Genomic DNA, 22,726 nt, shown 5'->3' on the forward strand with positions numbered 1-22,726 from the left:
GACACATTTCCGGTCTCGGCGCGAGTCGGGGGGCGGTCGCTCAGCACGTGTGGCGGCCGGTTGTAACGGACGTGCGGGGCGGGACCAGACCGAGGTTCCCTGTTGCCTTCCTTCCCCCCGCAGCCCGGAGTTCCCCTCGGTGCCGCCATGGGCCTCACCCGGCAGTACCTGCGGTACGGTCCGGCCGCGCTCTTCGGGCTGGTGGCCAGCGCTAGGGGCAACGCGGCCTTCGTGGCGCTGCGAGGCGAGCGGGGCCGCTGCGTGGCCGTGCCGGCCTGCGAGCACGTCTTCGTGTGGGACACGCGGAAAGGAGAGAAGGTGAGAGCGGGGCTCTCCCTGGGGCAGCGGGGTGTGTGGGTGTGTGTGTGCGGGAGGGGGTGGGGAGTGGGGCATGTTTTTGGACCACCTGCAGTAAAGCTGTCTGTGTCAGTGGGCTGCCTTTTAGGGGAAGCATCACCTCTACAGCTTCCCCCCTTTCCTGTAGTCTAAATGCACCTTGAGGTTTGCTTGTGGTGCGAGTCTGCAGCTGTGGGGTGTGCCCTGGCTGAATCTCGCTGTTGATCCTTTGAGATTTGCCGTTGGTGCCTCAGTTGGGGAAGAGTATTTGCTGCCACGGTGACTGGTAAGCTGTTCCCTTTTTATCTTGTGACCGGTAGCAGTACTATGTGAAAGTTCTGGGATGAAACAGGGATGTTGTGGAGTTTGTGTTTTGGCTGTGGAACCGGGCTTCCCATGTGAAAGTTGTATTCCATAGTGGGTTTGTGAGCTGTAACTTTAAGGACTTTGCCACATGTTTTCTCCTGTCAGATTCTGAAATCATTGTAAGTACTACTGTCCACCACAAACTGAATTCAGCATTGGCTTTATGGCCCATAGACTGGTGACTGCTAGCATGTTGTTTCAGAGATGTTTTTATCATTCCCAAGCTCTTGTGCAGTCTGTTGAAAAGCAGCTCTGTTCTGAGACAGTCCAAGCAAGAGAGGATGGGTCAGGAAGAAGCTTTCGGACTTTACTCTCAAACAATGTTCCTTGCTCTCTGGAACTTAAAATGCAGGGGCCTCTGAGTTCCAGGCCTCATTCTGCACCAGTTTCCTGTTTGATTATGAGAAATTACCTCCCTTTTAGCTGCTGTCTGCCTTGTAAAATGGGGCTAACGACACTGTATTCGGTGTAGGAAGCTGAAAAATGAACTTCTAAAGTGGCAGAAGTGCTCAGTTGCAAGTTCAGTAGAAGAGAAGAATATATTCTTTCTGCTGCCTAAGTATCTGGCTCTGACATGCTATTTATCAACATTATATGTGTTTTGTCTCCTAAAAATTGCAGGTTCTTATCCTTAAGGGTGTCAAGCAGGAGGTCAGTTGCCTCTGCCCCTCTCCAGATGGGTTGCACTTGGCTGTTGGGTATGAAGATGGATCAATCCGTGTCTTCAGCCTCCTAAGTGGAGAGGCAAATATCACTTTCAATGGACACAAGGCTGCAGTTACAACCCTGCAGTATGACCATCTGGGTGGACGGCTGGTATCTGGCTCAAAGGTGAGGGTTGCACATCTGGAGGACAGCCCTTTCGTAGACACGCTCTGTGGAGAAGGCTGACCTGCACTAAAACGTTTGGTATTTTAAGTGGGTTATGTGGCCACTGCCTATAGTCAGAGGATGGCAAGGAGAGGAGTTAGGGCTGCAAGATGGCAATGAAGTTGGGGAGCCCAGGGCTGGGAGAGCAGCGGGGACCACAGGGCAGGAGTGGGGAACTAGAAGACCTGTTAAAGGTGAAGAAGCTTGTGAGGCAGGGCAGAGGTGCACCTCAGGGGAATGAACGTCACTTGCATTAATCATCCCTAACATTCAAATTCAGAGTGAGAAACCTTGCTCTCAGGTAACCTTTTCCATCTCATAGCAGAGGTAGATATTTTGCAGAGACAAACGCCAGTCCCTTGGAGACACTCTGTCTGTTCCAGGATACAGATGTCATTGTGTGGGATGTCATCAATGAGAGTGGTCTGTACCGGCTGAAAGGACATAAGGATGCTGTAACTCAAGTCCTTTTCTTGAAGGAGAAGAACCTGTTGGTCACCAGGTGAGCAAGGTTAAGTGTAGTGGTCAATCAGGAAAGTAGCTGTGGTTTTACTTGCAATTCAGACATCCTAGATGCTACAGCTGTTTGACTCATGATATCTCGGACCCACTAGCAGCTCAGAATATGATTTTGTCACGGCTGCATATCTCAAAAGTCTGGTGTCTGAATCCAAATGTGTTAAGCAGAACTGAAATGGCTATCCTGAAAAACAGTGTTTGGAAAAAGGTTTAACTTGCTGGTAAATGTAGTAACTTAGAATTATTGTAACAAGGCATAGTGATATGTTCGTTATGTATGTAACCATTTTTGCTGTTTCTTGAAGGATTAAGCAGGCTTACCTTCTGTGCGTGTAATTCACACAGCAATGTGACAGAAAAATTGCTTCCTAGCAGGCTGTAATTATAGGCATTAATTAAAAGATGATAGGGGTTTTTTTGAGTTAGTTTTTAGTTATTCAACATGAGCTGCTAGTTGACTGTATTCCTTTAATAATCAACAGTTGACAGATGATACTCTTGCTCAAATATCAGTCAGTTCAGTGCAAAATTATAACATTTTTTTGGTGCTTTTTTGTTGTTTTGAATGGAAAAAGTAGTATTTTGTTGGCTTGATAGGTGATGCCTGTTTCTTAATGCAATTTCAAGTTTTTGCAGGTCAACTTTGGAAATGCTTCTTAATTCTCTCAGTAACTAAATTGAGATAAAGAATTCCTCTTTTTTGTTAAGAGTACAGATGTTATACTATTTTTCTGGAGATGCAAAGTTTTTCTTCTTACTTAAGATTGGGTTTTATCCCCAAGCAGCTAACTGCAGTCCTTTGTGTACAGATTTTTTTTTCAATAGTTTCATATGTCCAATTTACAAGTACCTTTGGATCCTGTGAAACGAAAGAGATGGATTAACAATAAGTATCACTTGTAATCAGATATTTTTGTACTGAGGCAGCTTAGTAATGGAACAACAAGTTTTATATTTTGATTTAGTTGAGACTTATTGAGGAAAATAGGCTCTGACAAAGTTACCAAATAAAAAAAAATATTAATTGTTGTAGGGTGTACTGAAAGAATCTGTATAAATGTTCAGATTACTTTTCTCAGATGTTCTTGTAGCATCGGGGTAGCATAATATAGCCAGAAATATTTTTTCAAGGAGGTCTAGTCCTATGGGGACTTAGAAGGACCGAAACAGCTGTAATTCTCCTTTAGGAGGAGCAGCTCCAAATCACTGCTCAGAATGAAGGCAGCTACTTTTCTTGTAGCCTGGTCAGTGCACAGGCATGGCACAGGTTGCGAATGCGGAGAGGGGTTTTAGAAACAGCTTTAGAATTCATCAGCACTTTGCTTTTATTGTTCTCACCCTAAATAAGTGAGAAAGGAGGCTGTGTGACACTGGGGCTTGCAGCTGAATCCAGAAGAGGAAGCAGTTTTCAATGACTTGCTAGATACCTTTTTGCAGCACCTTTGTATTGCTACACTTTGTCCTTGTATAGCTTGTGGAATTCAATGTCTGAGCAGCTGCTCTGTGATATGTTGTGGCATCTTTTAGATTATTTTTTTTTTTATTTCTACCACTTTTCTAAGTGCATGAGCTCTGGCAGTCTCTCCTCATGTCTTGAGTTCTTTCTCCTTTGTTCCAGCGGCAAAGACACATTGGTGAAATGGTGGGATCTGGACACCCAGCACTGCTTCAAAACTCTGGTTGGACACCGTACTGAGGTAAAGAGGATGTGTGGGGAGGAGGGACTTCGGATTACATGTCATGGCTCACTTGGTGCTTTCCCTGCTCTCAGGAGTTGTAAACTAGCACTGTGATATATTTTGCTTGTCATTAGGCTTTAGAGATGAGCAAATGAGAAACTTTCAAACTTTCCAGGAGCTGTCATCAACATGCAGTGGGTGACAATTCCAATATGGATGTCCCTGGATGAGGTCCCAGCTAGATTCAGTCTCTTCTTGTTTGCTGTTTAAATAAATCAATCAAAGATGCTTTGTTTTTGTTACGATAGTTAAAGGAGCTATAAGCCAATTTTTCACATTGTGCCTCTGGACAGGTTTGGGGGATGGCTTTGGTATCTGAAGAGCAGCGTCTGATCACTGGGAGTGCTGACAGTGAGCTGAGGGTGTGGGATATCACTTACATCCAGGAGGTAAGATATTCCCTCTATAACCTCTCATAGTCTTGTCCAGCTGCTTGCCTTTGGCTAAGATGGGTCTGGAACACATTAAATCTGAGTGACATTCTAGGAAACAGAGCTGAAGCAATGTCTTTGCTGTCTGAGGGGTCCAGAAGCTGCTCTTGGGATAGACGTTGCTGTTTTCTGTGTTTTGAGCTTTCAAGTGAAGCTGCGAGCACGTCCAGAACAAGATTTCCAGAATGTGTCAGAACTTACTGCCTTCTAGGTTATGGCTAGAGAAGGCAGTCCTGTGGTTAGATGAGAAGCAGGGGAGGACAATGGAGTGTTTGGTGCCTACAGACATGCTGTAGGCCACTCCTTTGTTGCCGCATACGTGGAACCGTAACACTGTAGCTTGTGTGTTTTAAGGTATTCCTTATGGGTTTTTTGTCCGTGAACAGGTAAAAGACCCTGATGAGCCAGAATCCAAGAAAAGCAAAGGATCTTCACCTGGAGCAGAAGAAAATACTGGCAAGGATGAGACCCTAGAGTTGGATGAGAGTCCCGAGGAAGTAAGCTCCGTTTTCCATGCTGTCTGTGGGATGGTGTATCTAACCCCATTTACATGGTGCTGCTTGCAGAGCCAGCAGGAGTTTGAAAGTCACTCACACATTGCTCCTCTGCATTGGGTTTATACCCTGAGTGTCATATTTAGCCTGTTAGGGAAAATGTGGTAATTCTTGTCTTGCTTCATAACATCTTCCTCAGCAGCAGTTGCTGCCCCATCTACCTACAGAACATCATCAGAAGTATGTGTGCCAAAACACATACACATGTTATTGTCCACTGAAAGCTTTTTCTTTGCCTATGTTTGGGGGGAACTAGCAAGTGTTTAAAGTTCAGCAGTGCTAACAGTGCTCTTTCATTGAGCAACATGGAAATAAAATAGTCACTAGCTGGCTGGCAGCTGCTGGGTTCAGTGCTGATGCCCGGCTTTGCAGGTCAGTAGCAGAAGCCGAGAGGTCAGAGTAACCATAATGAAATATGGTGTGAGATTAAATTGCGGAAAACCGTCCCCACTTGTGCTGCTGGTGGAGACTTTACTGAATCTGTCTTTCTGGTGCAACTCTCTGGGGTCCTTCTCAGATTTCAGATTGCTTGTAGTTATAGTAGAAGATACCTGACCTTATAAATACGTTTCCAACTTCCTCTCCGGAGGATTTCTGTCCCTTCAACGACCTGTTTAAGAGTCTCTGTTCTCACCTTCTCTGCCTCTTCTAACAGAAGAACTGATCTCTGCTGCCTTTGTAGCATAAAAATTCATTTCTGTCTCTTAAATGGCTGTGGTTTGCCAATGAAGTTAAATTATTCTTCTGCTGAAACTGTCAATGATTATTTTCAGCTAAAATGCAACAAAACATAGTGAGATAAGCCTGTAGCTTACACAAATGCTTGTTTTGTCCCTAGATTATCCTTGCTAGGTGTTCTATCAGGACCCTGAAGGTTCATTTCCACCTCTTCCCCTCTTGACTTCCCTTGCCAGTAGATTTCTCAGTTTGCTTGAAAAGATCACTTGACCTTTCAGACTTAAGTTCTTCTCCTTCTTTCCCTATAGCGCCTCATAAAGTGCAGCAAAGTTGGATCCATCATGCGGGAAGGGAGAGACCGAATAGTTACTCTTGCCACAGACCGAACAGGCAAGATTTTGGCCTGCCATGTAAGTAATGCAGAGCTTTGCTATCAAGCTGTAAAGGAGGCTGTTAGACACCTTCTGTAGTTTCTGTAAGGGCCAGCCAGGGCTTTGTGTGCCTTTGACTTTGTTTGCTCTGTCTCTAGGGAACAGACGCTGTTCTGGAAGTGTTCTCTATCCTTTCTGGAGAGGAACTCCAAAAGAAATTGGAAAAGAAAATGAAGAAAGCAAAGAAAAAAGCCAAGTAAGTAGTCTTTTGGATGTATTTGGATGCTGTCTGTGTCCAGAGAACAGATAGGAAAGCCTTTCAGCAGCATGACACAGTGGTTGAACTCCAAGCTGCTGGGCATTCTGTCTGTGCTAGCTGTTGTATTTTGAGGTCGCTGTTCCTGTGCATTCTTGGTGCTTGTCTGAGCAACGCTGCTCCCAGAGACTGAGGAAGTAACCTTTCTTTCTGAGTCTTCCCCCTGCAAATAAACCTAATGTGTACAAAGGAATGGACATAAAATGGGTTTTTCAGAGTTGCTCACTTCTACCTGACATTCATATTTACACTGCTTGGTGCATCAAATAAAGTCCTTGGTAGGACATACAGGAATGAGAATTTCATCTGAGAAGCCAGAGCGACTCTGATACTTCGTCTCCTGTTTTACAGTAGGCAGAGATACAGGTGAAAGCTTTATTAATGCTTACTTTGTGTTAAGTGTGTCTCTGGGTATCCTGGCACTTAACAGGTGCCTCACAACAGCCCTTAGCGAGAGGTCTGGATCCATGGTAGAAATTGATGTACAGGGCACATAAATCTGGAGATGCATTTTGGCAATGGCTGAGGACTTCTGGTCAGTGGTAGGACATAAGCAGAAGCTGATTTTGCACTCAAACGCCGTTTTTTTTTGTCTGTTTTGTATCCATCTTTCTAATGTGCCTTGTTCAAGTGCTTTGGCTGTGGATGAGGTTGCCTTTTTTAGGACAGTTTGTCTCTTTAGTAGTCTGCATACCAGCATGAACTTTGCTGTCTCACCCTGTTTTTAAATGTAGTTAGCACTGCTGGGCAAGAGGGCGTTTGTTTACATCAGGCTAAGTGGTTTCCTTATGTTATTCTCTATCCTTGTATTAGTTTGTTTTGGCTGTGCTGGGTTATTTGTCTCTCCTCTGTCGTCTGACGTTTCTAGACAGAACTCTGAAGAGGAGCCTGAAACCAGTGTGGAGCTGAGCCTGCAGGAGGAGATTCAGCGGGTCACTAACATCAAAGCTTCTTCTAAAATCAAGTGAGTGGAAAGCCTGTTGTAGAGGCTGATTTGTGGTTATGCAGCTACCTGGGGAGAGCTCTGTGCAGCTCAATGTAGGGAGAGATGGAAGAAGTTTCCCCCTTAACATCTGTTCAAGTGGGAGCTGGGGAGAGGCCTGCCATGATCTCCATTCATACCTCTTCCACAAGAGGTCCCCTTTGTGCACACCTCTGGCTTTGTGTGCACTTGCTTGTGGCATGCCTCTGTCTATATTCCTCTTTCTCAATTGTTCTTGATAACTGATCCCTCCTACATTTTGTGTTATTGTCCCTGTGTACAGCTCTGATTTTGTCTAATCAAACAGGTCATTTGACTTGATTCTCTCTCCAAAAGGAGAGCTGAAGATTGTACTACTGCTCCAGAATAACATCATTGAGTCATATAACCTGAACCTGTCCGAACAAGTCCCGCAGGCTGTCCGTACATCCAAGATAACCATTGGAGGCCACCGCAGTGATGTCAGGACATTGGCTTTCAGCTCTGACAACATTGCCATTCTCTCAGCAGCTGCAGAGTCTGTAAAGATTTGGAACAGGTAGACAGTCCAGTTGTGTACGTCCCCTCTACCCTATGTGTGTCAGTCTCACAGAACTCGGGGATGCTGTGTTCAGAGAGGCAGTGATAAGGAAGAGGGGATGATGGAGAAATAAAATAGTGAATGAAGTAAAGGAAGTAAATAGGAAATTATTTTACTTCTTTCATTGTTAGGGAAACTGAGAAGCCATAGAGCTAAAACTGCATATTAACTCATGGAGTTTGATGTTGTAAAGCAGCACTGAGGCTAGGTTTAGTGGCAGGTATAAAAGACAAATCTCTAAGCAAAGATCATACATAGCCGTCCAGTATATGGACTATATTTTGTTGTGGGTTTTTTTTTGCTTTTTTAATAAGGGCTAGTAACTGTTACCCTAAACTTGCTACTGTCTGTTCTGTAGGGAACACCTGGGTTTCTTGGCATCTTATCTGAACGAGCTGGTATTAGACTGAGTAGGCTACTGTTTTGATCTAGAGTGTTGTCCCAGTGTTTCCTGAGTGGTGCTGATTTCAAGCTCTGTTTCCTTTGAGTGTGCTATCTTACACTTCTCCCTCCTCTCCTGAATGACAAGAATTGCTGTTGGAGAATCAGAGCTCTGTCTTTGCTCGTAAGAGCCATAAGTAATTATGGCAAACTATGTAACTGCCTGTTTTTATGGAAAATGTTCTTAACAGTAATGCTGGATAGCGTTTGGGTTGTAGGATGGTGGTGGTGTATCTTCTAGCCCCAGCTGAAAAGACAGCTGCGGGCAGAGGCCACTCTGGAGCACGTCTCACTTAGCAGGCCAGATTTTGTGTGTGATAAGAGGTTTTGGGCTCTGTCTTTGTCCACAGATCGACCTTGCAGTGCATCCGGACAATGGACTGTGAGTACGCACTCTGCTCGCTCTTCGTCCCAGGAGATCGGCAGGTCATTGTTGGCAGCAAGGTAAATAGTATCGCTTCTGCACTCCAGACTGCCTGGGTCTGGAAATGTTCTGAAAATGCAGCCTTACAGAAAATGCGTTGTGTCTCCTGATCTGGAGCACTCTATTTTGGGTGTAAAACCCTCTCCAACAGTTAGGTTCTGCTTTGTTCCCAGATTCTTTATGTAGCTCCTTTGGCTTAAGCTGGACATCTGGGGAGAGCTTTGGGAAGTCCCTGATGAGGAATAGGAGTTTGGCCATCTGTATGTAACAGCCACCTAATAAAGCTGGCTGTTCAGGAGTTGGGTGGCAGGGTTGCTTTCTTGCTAGGAGCTGTTGTGTGTTGCAAAGGTGGAGGGGGTGATTTGTCCTCTCTGATGTGTCTCTCTCTGCAGACAGGGAAGCTGCAGCTTTATGACCTGGCTTCTGGGAGTCTGATGGAGACACTTAATGCTCATGACGGGGCAGTGTGGTCCATTGCTCTTTCACCAGACCAGGTAACTCAGCCACACTTCTAAGCATCATCTATTGCATGTTTTTTTCATGTAGCTTCTTCCTATAGTGCTGTGTTTGCACTACTGATTGGAGCATGGGAACCCCTCATCCTGGGAGGTAGAGGATGCAGCTGGTAGTGTCTAAGAACTTTAACTGTGGATGCATGCACAGCTTGATGAATAAACCCTCTAGTTATGTGGCACATGGCAATGAGTCTTTGGGCTAAAGTGGGACCATCCTCATCTCCTCATCTGGCTTCTGCATGATTGAGAACACTCGGACAGCCCTGGTGGAGTCCATGTGTGCAGCAGTATGTCTTGTGGATGTGTTCCAGCTGTGGAGAGCTTCAGCCCCTCGTAACAGGCTGCAGTGGCTGATTATTCTCCTTGTTAAATTTGCTGCTTGTCTGCTGGATTAAAGATCTCATTAACATAGTGATGTTTTTTCTTCATATTGTACTCTTCTTGAGTGACCAAATCACCCTCCTCATCTATCTGATGGTCATTAGGCTGAACTTCTAGACCCTGCAGGATGTGTCTTCCAGGCTCTTAAATGTACTTTTTAAGTTACTGTAGTCTTTTTTTTTTTTTTTTTTTTTTTTTTTGCTGGTGGCCCCAGGATCTGCATGCACTGTGGGATAGGAATTATACCAGTGCCTTTTGAATCCATCCAAGGACTTAAATAGCTATTTTGGCGATAGCTCTGCAGTGAGAATGTGCGTTCACGTAATAATCCAATGTGTCCCTCAAAACCCATTTTTGGACACTGCTTTGCAGAAGTCATATACGTGGGGCTTGCATCCTTGCTTCCTAACATACAGATTAATGTTTTGGTTCTGTTTGGGCACTGTTTTTCAGAGAGTTTTAATAGCTCTGACATTATATAGTTATATTTAATTGGTTATTTTTCTAGTAATCCGTAAAATCTGTAAGTAGCATAGTGTCAAGTTATTAGGTATTTCTCATTTAAAATTAAGCTTTGAAGCCTCTTAGCTGGTCTTTAATCCATGGAGTACTTGCTCTATTGAGCTGTATTATCCTTGTTTTGTAATGAAAATGTAACACAAGGCTAAGAGGCATGCCTTGCTTGAGCAACACTGTTACTATTATCAACTACAGCTTTAATCTTAAGGGAAAGGATAATCCCCATCAAATTAATTTTCTGTAAACTCTTCCTATTCAGTTTACTTTGGTGGAAACTGCAATTACCTGTTACTTCTATTGACCATCCTCATAGTTACCAGGCCTGCCTGTTTACCCTGTTTGAATTATGGTGTTAAACGTAGTTTCTTCTTGGATCTCCCTCAGTATTTTTGAAGTTGCTGAGAATGGACATTGACAGTTTGGAGAATACATCATTCAGCTCTGTAAAAGTCTTGGATTTAGGGGATCTGAACCATTGATTTATAAATGTCTGACATAGGTAGCTTCTTTTTGACAGCCTTGTGAGTTTCTGGAGCAGTTTTTCATCACTGTCTTGCAATGTGAATACAGTATGTAGTTTTCCCCTGAGCAAAACAGATGAGAAATGTTTACTGAGTATTGCTGTTTAATAGTTCTCATACTTCCTTGTAGAAGTGGGTCAGTACTACTGAAATGATACTTTTTTTCCCTAATGTTCCTGTTTTACACGCACAAACTAACTCTGTTTGGCCTAACCACCTTGGCTGTAGAAATCTGTTTGTCTCTTACTCCTTGTATCAGTTTTTCTCCATTACCACAGTTCAGGTTCATATTGGTTTCCATCAGTTTCCACTTTCTTCTGTTGTGTGTGCTTTTCTTATTTTTCTTACATGGTAATGTGCTAGAAGCTGGAGTGGTTTTTAGTGGAATCTAAACCATAGCAAGTAATAACCTGCCTGAGATTCATTCACCCTACAGATTAAAACATCTGAGAGAGACTCTACCCCTGTTCTTAATGTAAAAGGGATAATGTTGAACTGCTCTTCCTTTAGAAGGCTGTGCTTGTGGGCTGTTGGTAAGGTGTGTGTGTGATCCAGTAACAGTGAGAGTGTCAACTTGCCCACAAAACACAAACACATCATTACCTGCAGCTGAGATGACTTCTTTCAGCCCCAGAGTTTCAGCCCATGTCTTGATTTACATTTAGAGTCTTTGTCTTAGACCTTCCTGCCAGAACTTTTGAAATTGTTGTTGTTGTTCAGCCAATGCTCCAACCAGAGCAAGTACTCTTGGTGGTGTCTGCTTAATCATTAATACTGTAGGAATGTGGGAGATTTCAAAAGCCTCCTTTTGTGTTGGCATTTCCTTGCTGAAGAATTTCTCTGGGTTATGGCAAAACTGGTTTCACAATTTTTGTTTTCCCCTGCAGCGTGGCTTTGTAACAGGAGGTGCTGATAAATGTGTCAAGTTCTGGGAGTTTGAGCTTGTGAAGGATGAGAGCAGCGTTCAGAAAAGGTGAGAAAATAAACCTTTCTAGACTACATTCAGCTGCAGTATCCATTGTCATTGATGGATGCTTTGGCCTTTGCTGTGCACAAGTGCCCATGACATGTATGTGGAACACGTGGAGAAGAGTGTGAGCTCAGTGCTGTGCTGTGAAGGCCTGAGCTTAGCTGGGGAAGAGTACTTGCCATTTTCTGACCCCTTGCTTGTGTGTGAGTTTAGCTTCTAAACACAGGATGGGCCTCCAGATCATTAAGCAGTAATGCAGTAGTGAAGTTTATCAGCCTGCAATCCCTGCTTATTTCCAGTCCTGTCTTGTTCAAGTCGTAAGGAGGAATGAGATGCTGTGTGTTAGAATTAACTTGCTTTCCCAGGGTGCCATGTGGGAGTTGTATTCATACCTCTTCCCCACTTGTTTGTTTGGGATAACAGTTGTTTTTCCCTCTTTCTGTTGCCAGGCTCTCCATGAAACATGTGCGCGTTTTGCAGTTGGATGAAGATGTTCTTTGTGTGCGGTACAGCCCCAGCCAGAAACTGCTGGCTGTCTCCTTACTGGATTGCACTGTGAAGATTTTCTACATTGACACGCTCAAGGTGCATGACCAAATGGGCAGTGAGGCTGTGCAGGGAGTGATGTAACTGTAGCCTGAAAGACCAGTAATACACAGGAAAAGTGTCTGTCTATTGCGTGACACTAGTAAGAATCAAGGAGAGACCACGCATCCCACTTCAGGTGTCCAAATCTGACAGACCATGGCTAGCCCACACTTTCATTTTTCATCTGGGAAGTATTGTGAACCTGCAGGTGGCAAGGTTCACTCTCAACACTGCAGGCATGGTGGTACTCCAGAACTACAAGGCACTGTAAGGCATTAAATAGGGCATAGCAGAGGCAAAGCCTGGGGGAGGAGAATCTTCTTTGTGAGCAGTGTGTGGTGGTTTTGTGGGTTGTGTGTTAGCATGTGCCTGTTAGAGAATGACACAAGAAAGACCAGCACTGACAGGCAAAGAGAAGTAAACTCCATAGGCAGTGGTGGTTAGCACCAGAGTTAGCAGTGCTAGAAAGACAGAGCTCCTGAGGCAGAGCAGAACTAGCCTGGATCTTGAGATTTTTGCACACCTCTACCGAGCATGTCTAACCGAGACACCTTTCTTCTTTCTGCTTTAGTTTTTCCTCTCTCTGTATGGACACAAGCTGCCAGTGCTGTGTATGGACATCTCCTCTGTAAGTATCATTAGGGCTGTGTGTTAGGTGGGACCGTGGTGATCGGGATGACTGTGAGAACCTCTGCTGGCAGTAAGGCCTCTAGGGCAATGCTTTCTTGTCACCTCCTTCCTCTCAACTTAGCAGTTTCTTGATGGGACACAGCAAGCCCCTCTTTATCCCACAGTCATGGGAGGGGTCGTGGAGTAGTGGTTGTGACAGAACTGAACAGGGCATTTTGTGAGTGAGTGGAAATCAAAATGCTGCGGTGGTTCCCTATACTCTTCTTAAGAAGCACAGCCTGCTCTCTGCTACAGTTACTGTGTGAGAGAAACCTGAATTCTTCGTTAGTGGCAGCAGAGAGCAAGTGCTGAGGTGGAGCAGCCTCTTCATGCCTGTTCATACTTGGGCTGCATCTTGCTCTGGGCTGTCCTTGGAATGCAGCTCATTGAAAGCCAAAAATGTCCAGATACAGCTAAGGTCTTAAGTGCCTGCAGAGGCTCAGAAAAAAGCCAGGATGCTGGCAGTGGGCTGTGCCAGTACCACAAGCATGGGCCACCCTGATGAGAGGAGGTGCAGGGATCAGGAGTGCATGTTTCAGGAGCCAGGTATGTGACTACTCAACACTACTTAGTCACTGGTTCAGCAGCAATTCCTCATGGGGCTGCCAGCCAGCTTCCCACACCCTCCTCTTTGTTGCTCTGTAGGATGGGACTCTAATTGCAACTGGCTCTGCTGACAGGAATGTGAAGATTTGGGGCTTGGATTTTGGGGATTGTCACCGCTCTCTCTTTGCCCACGATGACAGGTCAGTCAAATCCTACAGCATCTCTGGGCTGTGGGCTACCTTATCTCCAAGGGGTTGTGATACAGCAATAACCCTTTTGTCCAGCATAGGATGGGGGAGGTCTGCAGTGTTCTCCAAGTGGGTGAATTTGAGCCTTTTTCTCTTCCAGTGTGATGTATCTGCAGTTTGTGGCAAAGTCCCATCTCTTCTTCACAGCTGGGAAGGACAGCAAGATTAAGCAGTGGGATGCAGATAAATTTGAGCACATCCAGACACTGGAGGTAGGAAGTTGTGGAGGCTGTTAGAAGGAAGCATTATCCCTGCATGAGCAGCACTTCCCTCAGGGGCTGGGAGCTGGGTGGTGGTCGTGTCTTACCTCTTCTGTCTACCATGCAGGGGCATCACCAGGAGGTGTGGTGTTTGGCTCTCAGTCCCAATGGAGACTATGTGGTGTCAGCATCCCATGACAAGTCCCTGCGCCTCTGGGAAAGGACGAGGGAGCCACTTGTTTTGGAAGAGGAGAGGGAGATGGTAAGAGCTGCATCCTTCCTTCCTGTCAGAGACAACTTTCAGACCTGTTTCTTCCTCAGAAGGCACATTCTTCATTTTTCACTGTAGAAGTCTGGCTCCACGCTTGGCAGGCTTCTTCATTAGTAACTGCAGCCTGGTGTTGAGGTGCCCAGGGTTGACTGGCATTTCTGCATGATGGGGCTGTGGCCTGAGCTGTCTGGAGACAGCACTGGAGATGTTGCCTGTGCTTGCCTGTCTGTACTGCATTAGCCTGGCTAACTTGCTCTATGTTTTGCTCCTCTCTTGCTTCCCAGACTTTCCTCTATAGCTGTGTTTTTCTACAGGTCTGTTGGCTACAGTCTTTGGCCTTCTCGTATTCTCTTGTGCTCTTTTCAACTCAAGTGTGCTTTGGAGGCAGTTCAGCAGGTGACTGCTGTGGGGAGTGATGGAGAGCATCACTCTGGATGGAGTGTCTGGATGGAGAGTCTGCTCCTGTTAAATGCAGTTTGGTTTTATTTCTTCTTTTCCAACTGTGAGAGGTCCATTCTGTCTCAGGAGCAGACCCCAGAGCTCAGGGATACTGGAAGAAGCCCCTTCTACTCCATTTGAGTGGGATCCATATTGTGTGGGATCAGACTCACAGAAGGTCTTCATCAGGAAGATAACTAAGGGTCTCTAGTCCAACCCTTTGCTCACTGCGTGATAACCTTAAAGCTGTATCAGGCTGCTCAGAGACTTGTCTTGATACATGAACATCTCCAAGGAATGAGATTTTCTAGGCTGTCTGAGCACCTGTTCCAGTGCTGAACCACCCTTGGGTTTGGCAGATGCACTTGTTTCACATATCCAGTTGGAAATTCCCTTGGAACAATTTGTAACTCTTGTCTTTTCACTATATCCCTCAGAGGAGTCTGGCTCTGTCTCCCCTTTTTAAATTGGTTCTCAAACCACAGTGGGGGAAGCATTTAGAAACATGTGCAGAAGCAGGAGTGGATGAGAAACCTGCAATTTTTTTTTTTTTTTTTTTGTCGCAGCCTGTTTGCAGAGAGCTGAGATGACCCATAGGCAGCATCTTGATGGCCAGTAGTTGGTGTGCTAGGAATGATGGTGGCAAAAGGAGAGATGGAGATAGCTCCTTTTACAGATGCCAGAAAAATGTGATTTGGGTGAAATTTGAGTATTGAGATGGGCATGAATGCACCAGTAGTGAATTGCACACTGGTGGGGCCCTATTTGTGTGAGAGATGCCAGACAGGAGGCTCTTCCCTCTTGCAGGCTAAGACAACCCTGGGACTTTTCTAAACTTGTTTCTTCTGTGCCATGTGCCAGGTGGAAGGCCTGGTGCTGAACTGCTGTTGTCTGTGTCTCAGCTTTGTGGGCTGTCTAAGGGCTGTTCCTGCATCCAGACAGAGACCTTGATTTCTTTCTGGGAGATTCCAGAGTTCTCCGTGGGGTTGGGATCAGGGACAGTTGGGCATTTTGCACTGGCATTGTTGATCTCTGCTGATTTGTACTGGTTTTGCAATGGGCTGCATGAAGCTGCAGGCTCCCTTGCTCAACCAGTATGGAACGGACTTGTACCCTTGCTTGCTGCCTGCTCACCTGTGTTAATATGTTGTGTTCTCATCCACTGTAGCAACGAGAAGCTGAATATGAAGAGAGCGTGGCGAAGGAAGAGCAGCCTGTGGTGAGTTGCACCATCTGAGTGTGTGTCAGTCTGACTGTACAGAGTCTGGAATAACTGTAAAAGGCATAGAAGAAGTGTCATAGAGGACTGTTTTTTTTGTTGCTTTGAGGAGGTGCAGGGGGTAAGGTGCAGCTGAAGCTGTGGTTGCCCCATGGTGCAGATGACTCTGGTACTTCCTATAGACAACTTCAGGAGTGTGCATGGAGCTGGCCAAACTGCTACCCAGTAGCTGTGGATGCTAAAACCTTGCTGTGCTGTTGCCCTTCCTATCTCATCTCCCCAGTTCATGTCCACACCAGCTCTGTACCAAGGCTGGGCTGCCTTCTGACAGCTGCTTCTAGGTCCACATAGTGCAGGACAAGTGGGGAAGCCTGATCCCTCTTGCTCAGATGCTTGGATTGTGTTGTCGATAGTTTTGACGTGGATTGGATTACTCAGTCTCTGTTGGTAGAACAAGAGCTGTGTTTACCCTTCCTCCCAGGGCTCAGTGTTAGCATGGTGCCTCTGTTCCTGAGGAAGAGCTGTGCCCTTGGGAAATCCTGTATTTCCCCAGATAAATGACCATTTCAGGGAATGGAGCTGATGGATTTTCTTAGCATGGAGTGTGATAGGATGCAGGGGGCGCCTATGTGTATCAGCTGCTACTGGAGAAAGCTGCAAACTCTGTATTTTGTAGGTGGCTGGAGAGACGCAAGGAGAGACGGGGCTGGCAGGAAAGAAGACTATAGAAACCATCAAAGCGGTAAGATTGTGTGGGTCCCCCAGCATTGTTTTGTGCCTTATCAATCTCACGAGGAGGGTGGCTGCCACAGGGTTGGAGCATCAGTTTGAATAGAAGTAACCTGTGCTGTCACATAAGGGCAGAATTGCCCCTGCCTCCAAGAGCAGTCTGTCCGGCTCCATGGCCAACAGGGAGGGGTCTGACTCTGGAGACTCACCCACCAGGAATTATCTCCTCCTGAGATCTCTCCAGCGAACAAGGTGTGAGGTTTCTGTAGATATTCAGGCTGCAGATTTCTCTGCCTGTCATGTGTGGGAGTGACAGGGCTGCTCTTGCCCTTTGGGTTTTGCAGCCCAAAGGAGCCCAAGGTAGCTGGATGTTCTCTAGGCAGCAGGCCTCCTTCCCAGGGGCTTCCCTGTCCCATGGGCATCTGTGGCAGGTGGAAATTTATTGCAGTGCCTAAGGTGGGAGGTATACCAGGAAGGTGTGGGGGTGGGTAATTTCATGGCCACAGATTTCAACAGTCTGGTGCTCTTGTAAATACAGAGGAAATCCTCAGTCTGAATACTCAAAATGCCCTGACCTTGGCTTGTGCCTTGAAGGGGCACTGCTTGCCTGGGGTGTAATTCAATGTCAAGGCAACAACTGAAGCTGCACCGGAGAGCATGTGGGGCAGTGGGGGGAACGTGGATGGTGTTTGACATCTTCAGGACAGGACTGATGTGCTCAGAGTAGTGCTGCAGTGTGGGGTAGGGGTTACCTTTCTGAGTGAGATGATATGTGATGCTCCGTGTCAGCCCTCCTGCTTCGCCCTCTGTTTGTCCAGTTGGACTTGAGCTTTGCTTTGGCTTGTCTGGTCTCACTGATGTGCCGTTCTTGTGCTGCACAGGCTGAGCGGATCATGGAAGCTATCGAGCTGTATAGAGAAGAGACGGCAAAACTAACGGAGCACAAGGCCATATGCAAAGCTGTGGGAAAAGAGGTAAAAGACTGAGGAATGTACCAGTCCCAAAGTGTGTGGGTGTTTCCTTCCAGCTCTGTCATCTGGGTGGAAAGGCTCAGCATGCAGATAAAATCAGGACAGCTGGACGTAGCAAAGATTTGCTGAAATCTTTTGGAGAACAAGATGGCACTGTGCCCTGGGGCATGGTTAGTGGTGTGTTCATTCTAACAATCTTTACATTTAAAGTCACAGTATAGGATATAACTTTTGTCCCTGGAAGAGCATGCTGCTGCACATTCATCCCAAAGCTTATTCTTTGCCTTCATCTCATCACTCCTTGCTAAATAAGGGGCTGTGATATAAGTGGGAAAAGTGACAATTAAGAACTGGAAGAAAATTCATACACGTTTGAATTAATCATATACATCTGAGAATGAGATGTATATGGCTGCAAATGAGGCCTTCAGTGACATTCTGGGGAGGGTGGAGAGGTGTGGGAATTGCAGGAAGACACTTGAAAAAAGCTCTCTTCTACTGTGGGTTAAAGTTTTCTCTGGGAATATGCATTTGTACACACACACACACACCCCCCCACACACACCCCCCCCTCTGCCTCATTCTAACCCATTCTGTGTCTCCAGGTTCCCTTTCCTGTCAATCCCATCCTCCGTGCCTATGGAAATATTACAGTAAGTGGAATGCCCAGGCCACAGAGCCATTCTCAACTGTAGTGGGGCTGTTTGGTTTGCTGGCTGAGCTGAAAGACTAGGTCGCTGTGGGGAGGAGGGCTACTTGGTTCAACCTGAAATGAAAACTGAGCAGTTTTGCTTGTGCAAAGTTAGCACAGTTTGGGCTTTTCTTGTTTGGTTGGTTTTGTTTTACTTTTTTCCTTTTTTTTATCTTGCATATGTGTTACAAAAGTTTAACCCCCTCAGGGTTAAGCATAGCCATGATCTTATCATGTACCTTATCATGAGCCAGCGGTTTACGATATTCTCAGAGATAGGGGAAAGCTAGTTCAAACCTTTCCTGTGCCTAAGGGCACATCTTCCCTCTGCCAGGAGGGTGCACTTGCCATGCTATAGTATATTCCAGAGGAGCTGTGCCATATAACACAAAATACCTGAGCATCCACTGGAATGGGCAATTGAGAACCCCTGTCACTGTGCCCCTCACCATGTGACATGGGTAAGCATTTAGCCAGAGCCATTCTCTCCCTTCCTCTGTGAATATAGGCATATTTCATTGCAAGTTGAATAGACTGAAGAGGGGTAAATGAAATCCTATGGATTAGCAGCTAGCAATTTCTTTGGAGCCAGGTGATGTTTGATTGAATCCCACTGTACAGAGAATGGATTTGAACCCATTCCCAAGGTCCTGGAAGAATGCCCAAGTGCTAGGCCATGGGGTAAAAACACAATGGCATGTTATTACATGTCCTGTTACATGGTGAAATGGCCACAATGGGCATTTAGTATGTCAGACCATGAACAAAAATACTTTGTGCATTGACTGTTATCCTCTTTCTTGGGAGAGACTTCCCATCTGTGCTCTGCATCTGCCAAATACTTTCAGCAGATAAACAGGAGTAGCAGGAGATGAGATTGTATAAGGTTTTGTATGTATTTGGCTGTCTCACCAAATTTTTTATCCAGTTTGTACAACATTCATTGAACTGAATATGAGATAATTTAGCTGGCTGACTATAAATTAGACTTTTCACAATATTTTTCATCAGTTTAGATTATTCCAAGAAGGCTGGGTTTATGTTTTGTGGAGGGATAACTTCCCAGACTGGCAGCTGATTGAAGCTGAAGGGGTTTCCTCTTTGTTATATTCAGCTTGATCTGTCCATCTCACAAGACGTGATTGCGTGTTTCTAACTGGGTGAAATGGGCCTTAAGGCATATGATTGCGTTGGAATGTTTCTTGATATGCAGAGCTGGTGTCTCCTCTGTTACAGCCTTCTGCATATGTGCTAGAAGTTTTCAAGAAGGTCAAGTCGAGGTGAGTCCCAAGAGCCTTACTGCTGAACAGGTTTGTGATTGAGTATTGGATTTCTGGGCAGGGTCCTGGGACAGTCTCCCGTGCTGGATATGGGCAGTGCTGGGGAGTCTGGAGCTACTGTTCCTGGCAGCCACTTTTGGACCATGTATGGAATTGGGGAATGGAAATTGTTCCTTCCATGGGGAGCGTTGGGTGAAGCCTGTGTATGTGTATGCACATGTATGTGAAGAGCAACTTGGGAATGCTGAGGAGGGAAGATTGTGTGCCTGCTCCTTGTGCCAGAAGATGTCAGCTGGCCTGGGCTCTGGTCTGTGCAGCTACGCTGTGCTTTGTGGGCAGTCACAGACCAGCAGTGATGAATGCTTAGCACAGCTTTTATACCAGAGCCTTCCTATACAGAAGTGTTTCGTGGTCATCTGTCGCAGTGTGGTGACTGAGACTAATGCTTCTGTCCCTTCGCTTTCCCCTTAGTGAGCTGGAAGAGTCTCTCCTGGTGCTGCCATTCTCCTATGTCCCTGACCTGCTCAGACTCTTCAATGAATATATTCAGCTGGGTTTGGAGGTAGAACTCCTGTGCCGAGCTTTGCTCTTCCTGCTCAAGTGAGTCTTTCATCTGCCCAGACAGACCTGCTAGTCATAGCTCAGCTGCTATTGCTGTCTAGAATCTGGACCTGAGGAAGCCCAAAGAGGGTTCTGGTCAGTAGTAGGCCTGCTGGTTCCTCTGTGCCCCTCGTGCTGGTGCATGTCATGAACTCACTTTGCGCCAGTTACGTGAACAGAGAGGTACTCCTTGCTCCTGTGCTGCAAGACAGTGCTTTGGGACAGCATGGAACTGAGGAATGTACCCCATCATCTGGAGCTGCAGGAATGGTGTTGCTTACCATGAACGCATGTAGCGTAAGAGCATGAGGAAAATTTGGGCTTTCTCATATGTCTCTGGCTCTTGGGAAGCATCTTTGGGAATAAAGATATGGTCTCTGCAGGAGATAAGGAATCAATGCAGCCCACAGTGAGTGGTGTGTGGGAATGGACTGATCAGATGCAGAGTACTGACATGCCCAGATGGGGTTGCTAGTCTTAATCCCCAAAGTCTCATCGGTATGAAAGATCCTGCATCAAGGCTGAAATGATGCCTTTCACTGGCACAGTCACTGTAGAGCCCGTGCCCTCAGAGAGAACCCAAGAGAGACCTTCCCCTTGAACCACTGTGTTAAAGAGAAGCTTCAGGGAATAGCTTTTTCAGATAAATCTGCCCATGTCTGGTGTATAAGGCTGATCTGGGGAGGCCTAATTTAAAAATCCTATGTCCAGAACATGCAGAGGCTCAGGAGAGGGGCTGTCTTATATTTGTAAGAACAATGCTGCAATACATCACTGCCTGCTTTGTTCCCAGGATACATTTTGGGCAGATCACAAGCAACCACATGCTGGTGACAGTGATAGAAAGTCTGAAGAAAACCACCATCTCCAGAGTCAGTGAGGCCCGGGTGAGTGTTGCAGCCTCCACTTCTCCAAGATCTGGAATAACAGGATGGCCCAGAGTCTCGGAGCATGTGTTGTCTGTGGTGTCCAGTTGGTTCTGGGTTTGAGCCCATTTCACCTTCCTCCTGTGCAAACAGGTTGCCTTTTCCTTGTTTTTCCTGATGTGAGACTACCCAGTGGTGACCCTGTGCTCCCTCCCTCATTTACTCTAGTTTTTTTGATATACGAATTTGGGCTTTGGTTTCTAAATATGTAGGAGGTAAATAAACTCTATTTCTCTTGGGCTTTTCTGTGGGCCACTAGTTTCTCAAATAATGCAGACTGTGCATCTTCCCAGATGCAACTTCAGGTGCCTGCCAGCAACTTGTCTTTCAGAAAATACAGCAGATTACAGCTGCTCTTGAGAGAGAACTGTGGGGAGCAGAGTACAGGGTTGATTGTTCTACTCAGATGAAGTTTACATTTAAATAATGTTGCTTTACTTAAATCTGTGGATTGTTTTCCTTTTATGACTTCTTAGTAGAGGGTGTGGCCAGTGCAGGACCCTTTGCTCCCTAACAAGCTTGAGATGTACCCAACAGTGTGGTGCTGGCTGTCTTTACAGGATGTGCTGGGATTCAACATGGCAGGGCTCCAGTACCTGAAGAGGGAGATTGAGGCCAAGGATGAGGTGATGTTTTTTGCTGATGCTACTGACCGTTTTGAGGAGAAGAGGAGGAAGAGGAAGAAGAAAGAGAAGATGGTTCTTGCAGTGCTCTAGAATTTGCTGCCCAGGACCCAGAACACCTGGATGGGGTCATGTAACCTCAGTGCTGGCCATGGAATTGTTCTTGTGGCTGAACATTTGTGGTGATGTCTGATGACTGGGACAAAGTCTGGCCCCTCCCCATGTGGTATAACCCAGCACATAACCCCAGCTCAGAATGGTTGTCTTGAGATGAACTCTCTCTAGTCTGCTGCAATTGTATGCATTTGAACTATTTGTGAGGTGGCTGTCAAAGGCACATGCTTTTCCTCCAGCAGAACGCCCGTTAGAAATGGAGTCGATTTTCTCCTGTGGAAGAAGTCAGCTCATTCTGGCAGTGTTTTAACTGAAGGGAGTGAATCCAGCACATGGACTGCTCTTGGGACTGCGCCCTGTCCAGGGAAGACAGCTGGCAAGATTTTATCTCTCTTGACACCTGCTGGTAGTTTGTTACAGTGCTCAGAGCCTCTGGGCAAAGGAACGTGAGTTCTGACAAAGTGTGAGAACTTGGTCTACAGCCACTTGTTTTTTAGTGGGATCGGGAAAAACATGGCTGCACTCTATTAAAGGCATATTTATACATGCTTTATGAGACAACTTTTTTCATGGAGTTTTGTCCTGGTATTTCTCTAGTAAAGCCTCTATTGCCTTGCCCTGTGTGTCGGTTCTCAAGGGATTTTTTCTTTCCACTGAATAAAATGTGTGGGAGCAAATGAAGGGGCTGCTGTCCAGGATTGTGCTATTCCATAGAGTTGGCAGAATGGGCGTGAGAAGTGTGAGTTGTTTGCATTGTACTTGCTCGTTCTTAGAAACTGCACTGAATTGTTGCAATGTTGTACTTGTCCTGTATCAGAGCATGTGATTTCACAGTGGGGACAGTGGGGCAGGCTAAAGTGAGCACGTCTGGGTAATTTACAGCAGCACTTCATGCTGCAATTCCAGATGGATCTTGGACTCTTTATGGAAATAGCAGTCTTTATACAGCTCTTCCAGTTGTTTCTGGGTGCCTCTGTAATTTTGTATTTGTCCAGATGTGGATGAAACTTGTGATCAAACAGCTCCGCTCAAACCTGTCTCTATCCTGTCCTATTCCATCTTACTCTGTCCTATTCCATCTTACTCTGTCCTATTCCATC

The 22,726-nt window shown here is 45.9% G+C and overlaps 1 protein-coding gene across 1 annotated transcript; it reads left to right on the forward strand.

Annotated features, from left to right (window-relative positions):
• On the forward strand, positions 1-22,249 carry WDR3 (WD repeat domain 3). The gene is made up of 26 exons (XM_075107672.1): positions 1-318; positions 1,324-1,533; positions 1,956-2,074; positions 3,710-3,788; positions 4,124-4,219; positions 4,648-4,758; positions 5,802-5,903; positions 6,023-6,120; positions 7,049-7,144; positions 7,470-7,700; positions 8,534-8,627; positions 9,000-9,101; positions 11,431-11,516; positions 11,963-12,098; positions 12,673-12,729; positions 13,416-13,516; positions 13,665-13,776; positions 13,892-14,026; positions 15,642-15,692; positions 16,369-16,434; positions 17,303-17,395; positions 17,998-18,045; positions 19,320-19,363; positions 19,835-19,963; positions 20,757-20,850; positions 21,450-22,249. Exons 1-26 carry the CDS (start codon positions 148-150, stop codon positions 21,603-21,605), a joined length of 2,817 nt encoding a protein of 938 aa, XP_074963773.1. The 5' UTR covers positions 1-147; the 3' UTR covers positions 21,606-22,249.
• Positions 22,250-22,726: the final 477 nt, after the last annotated feature.

The sequence above is a fragment of the Phalacrocorax aristotelis genome, chromosome 1 (assembly GCF_949628215.1).
Source record: "Phalacrocorax aristotelis chromosome 1, bGulAri2.1, whole genome shotgun sequence".
NCBI classification, from domain to species: Eukaryota; Metazoa; Chordata; class Aves; order Suliformes; family Phalacrocoracidae; genus Phalacrocorax; species Phalacrocorax aristotelis.

What these genes read in the sequence shown, in the direction of transcription:
- WDR3 (XM_075107672.1), top strand. Translation starts at nt 148, where the DNA reads ATGGGCCTCACCCGGCAGTACCTGCGGTACGGTCCGGCCGCGCTCTTC. An exon ending in AAGAACCTGTTGGTCACCAG is followed by an intron (nt 2,075 to 3,709) that starts GTGAGCAAGGTT and finishes CCTTTGTTCCAG; the next exon opens with CGGCAAAGACACATTGGTGA. An exon ending in CTCTTTGCCCACGATGACAG is followed by an intron (nt 13,517 to 13,664) that starts GTCAGTCAAATC and finishes TTTCTCTTCCAG; the next exon opens with TGTGATGTATCTGCAGTTTG.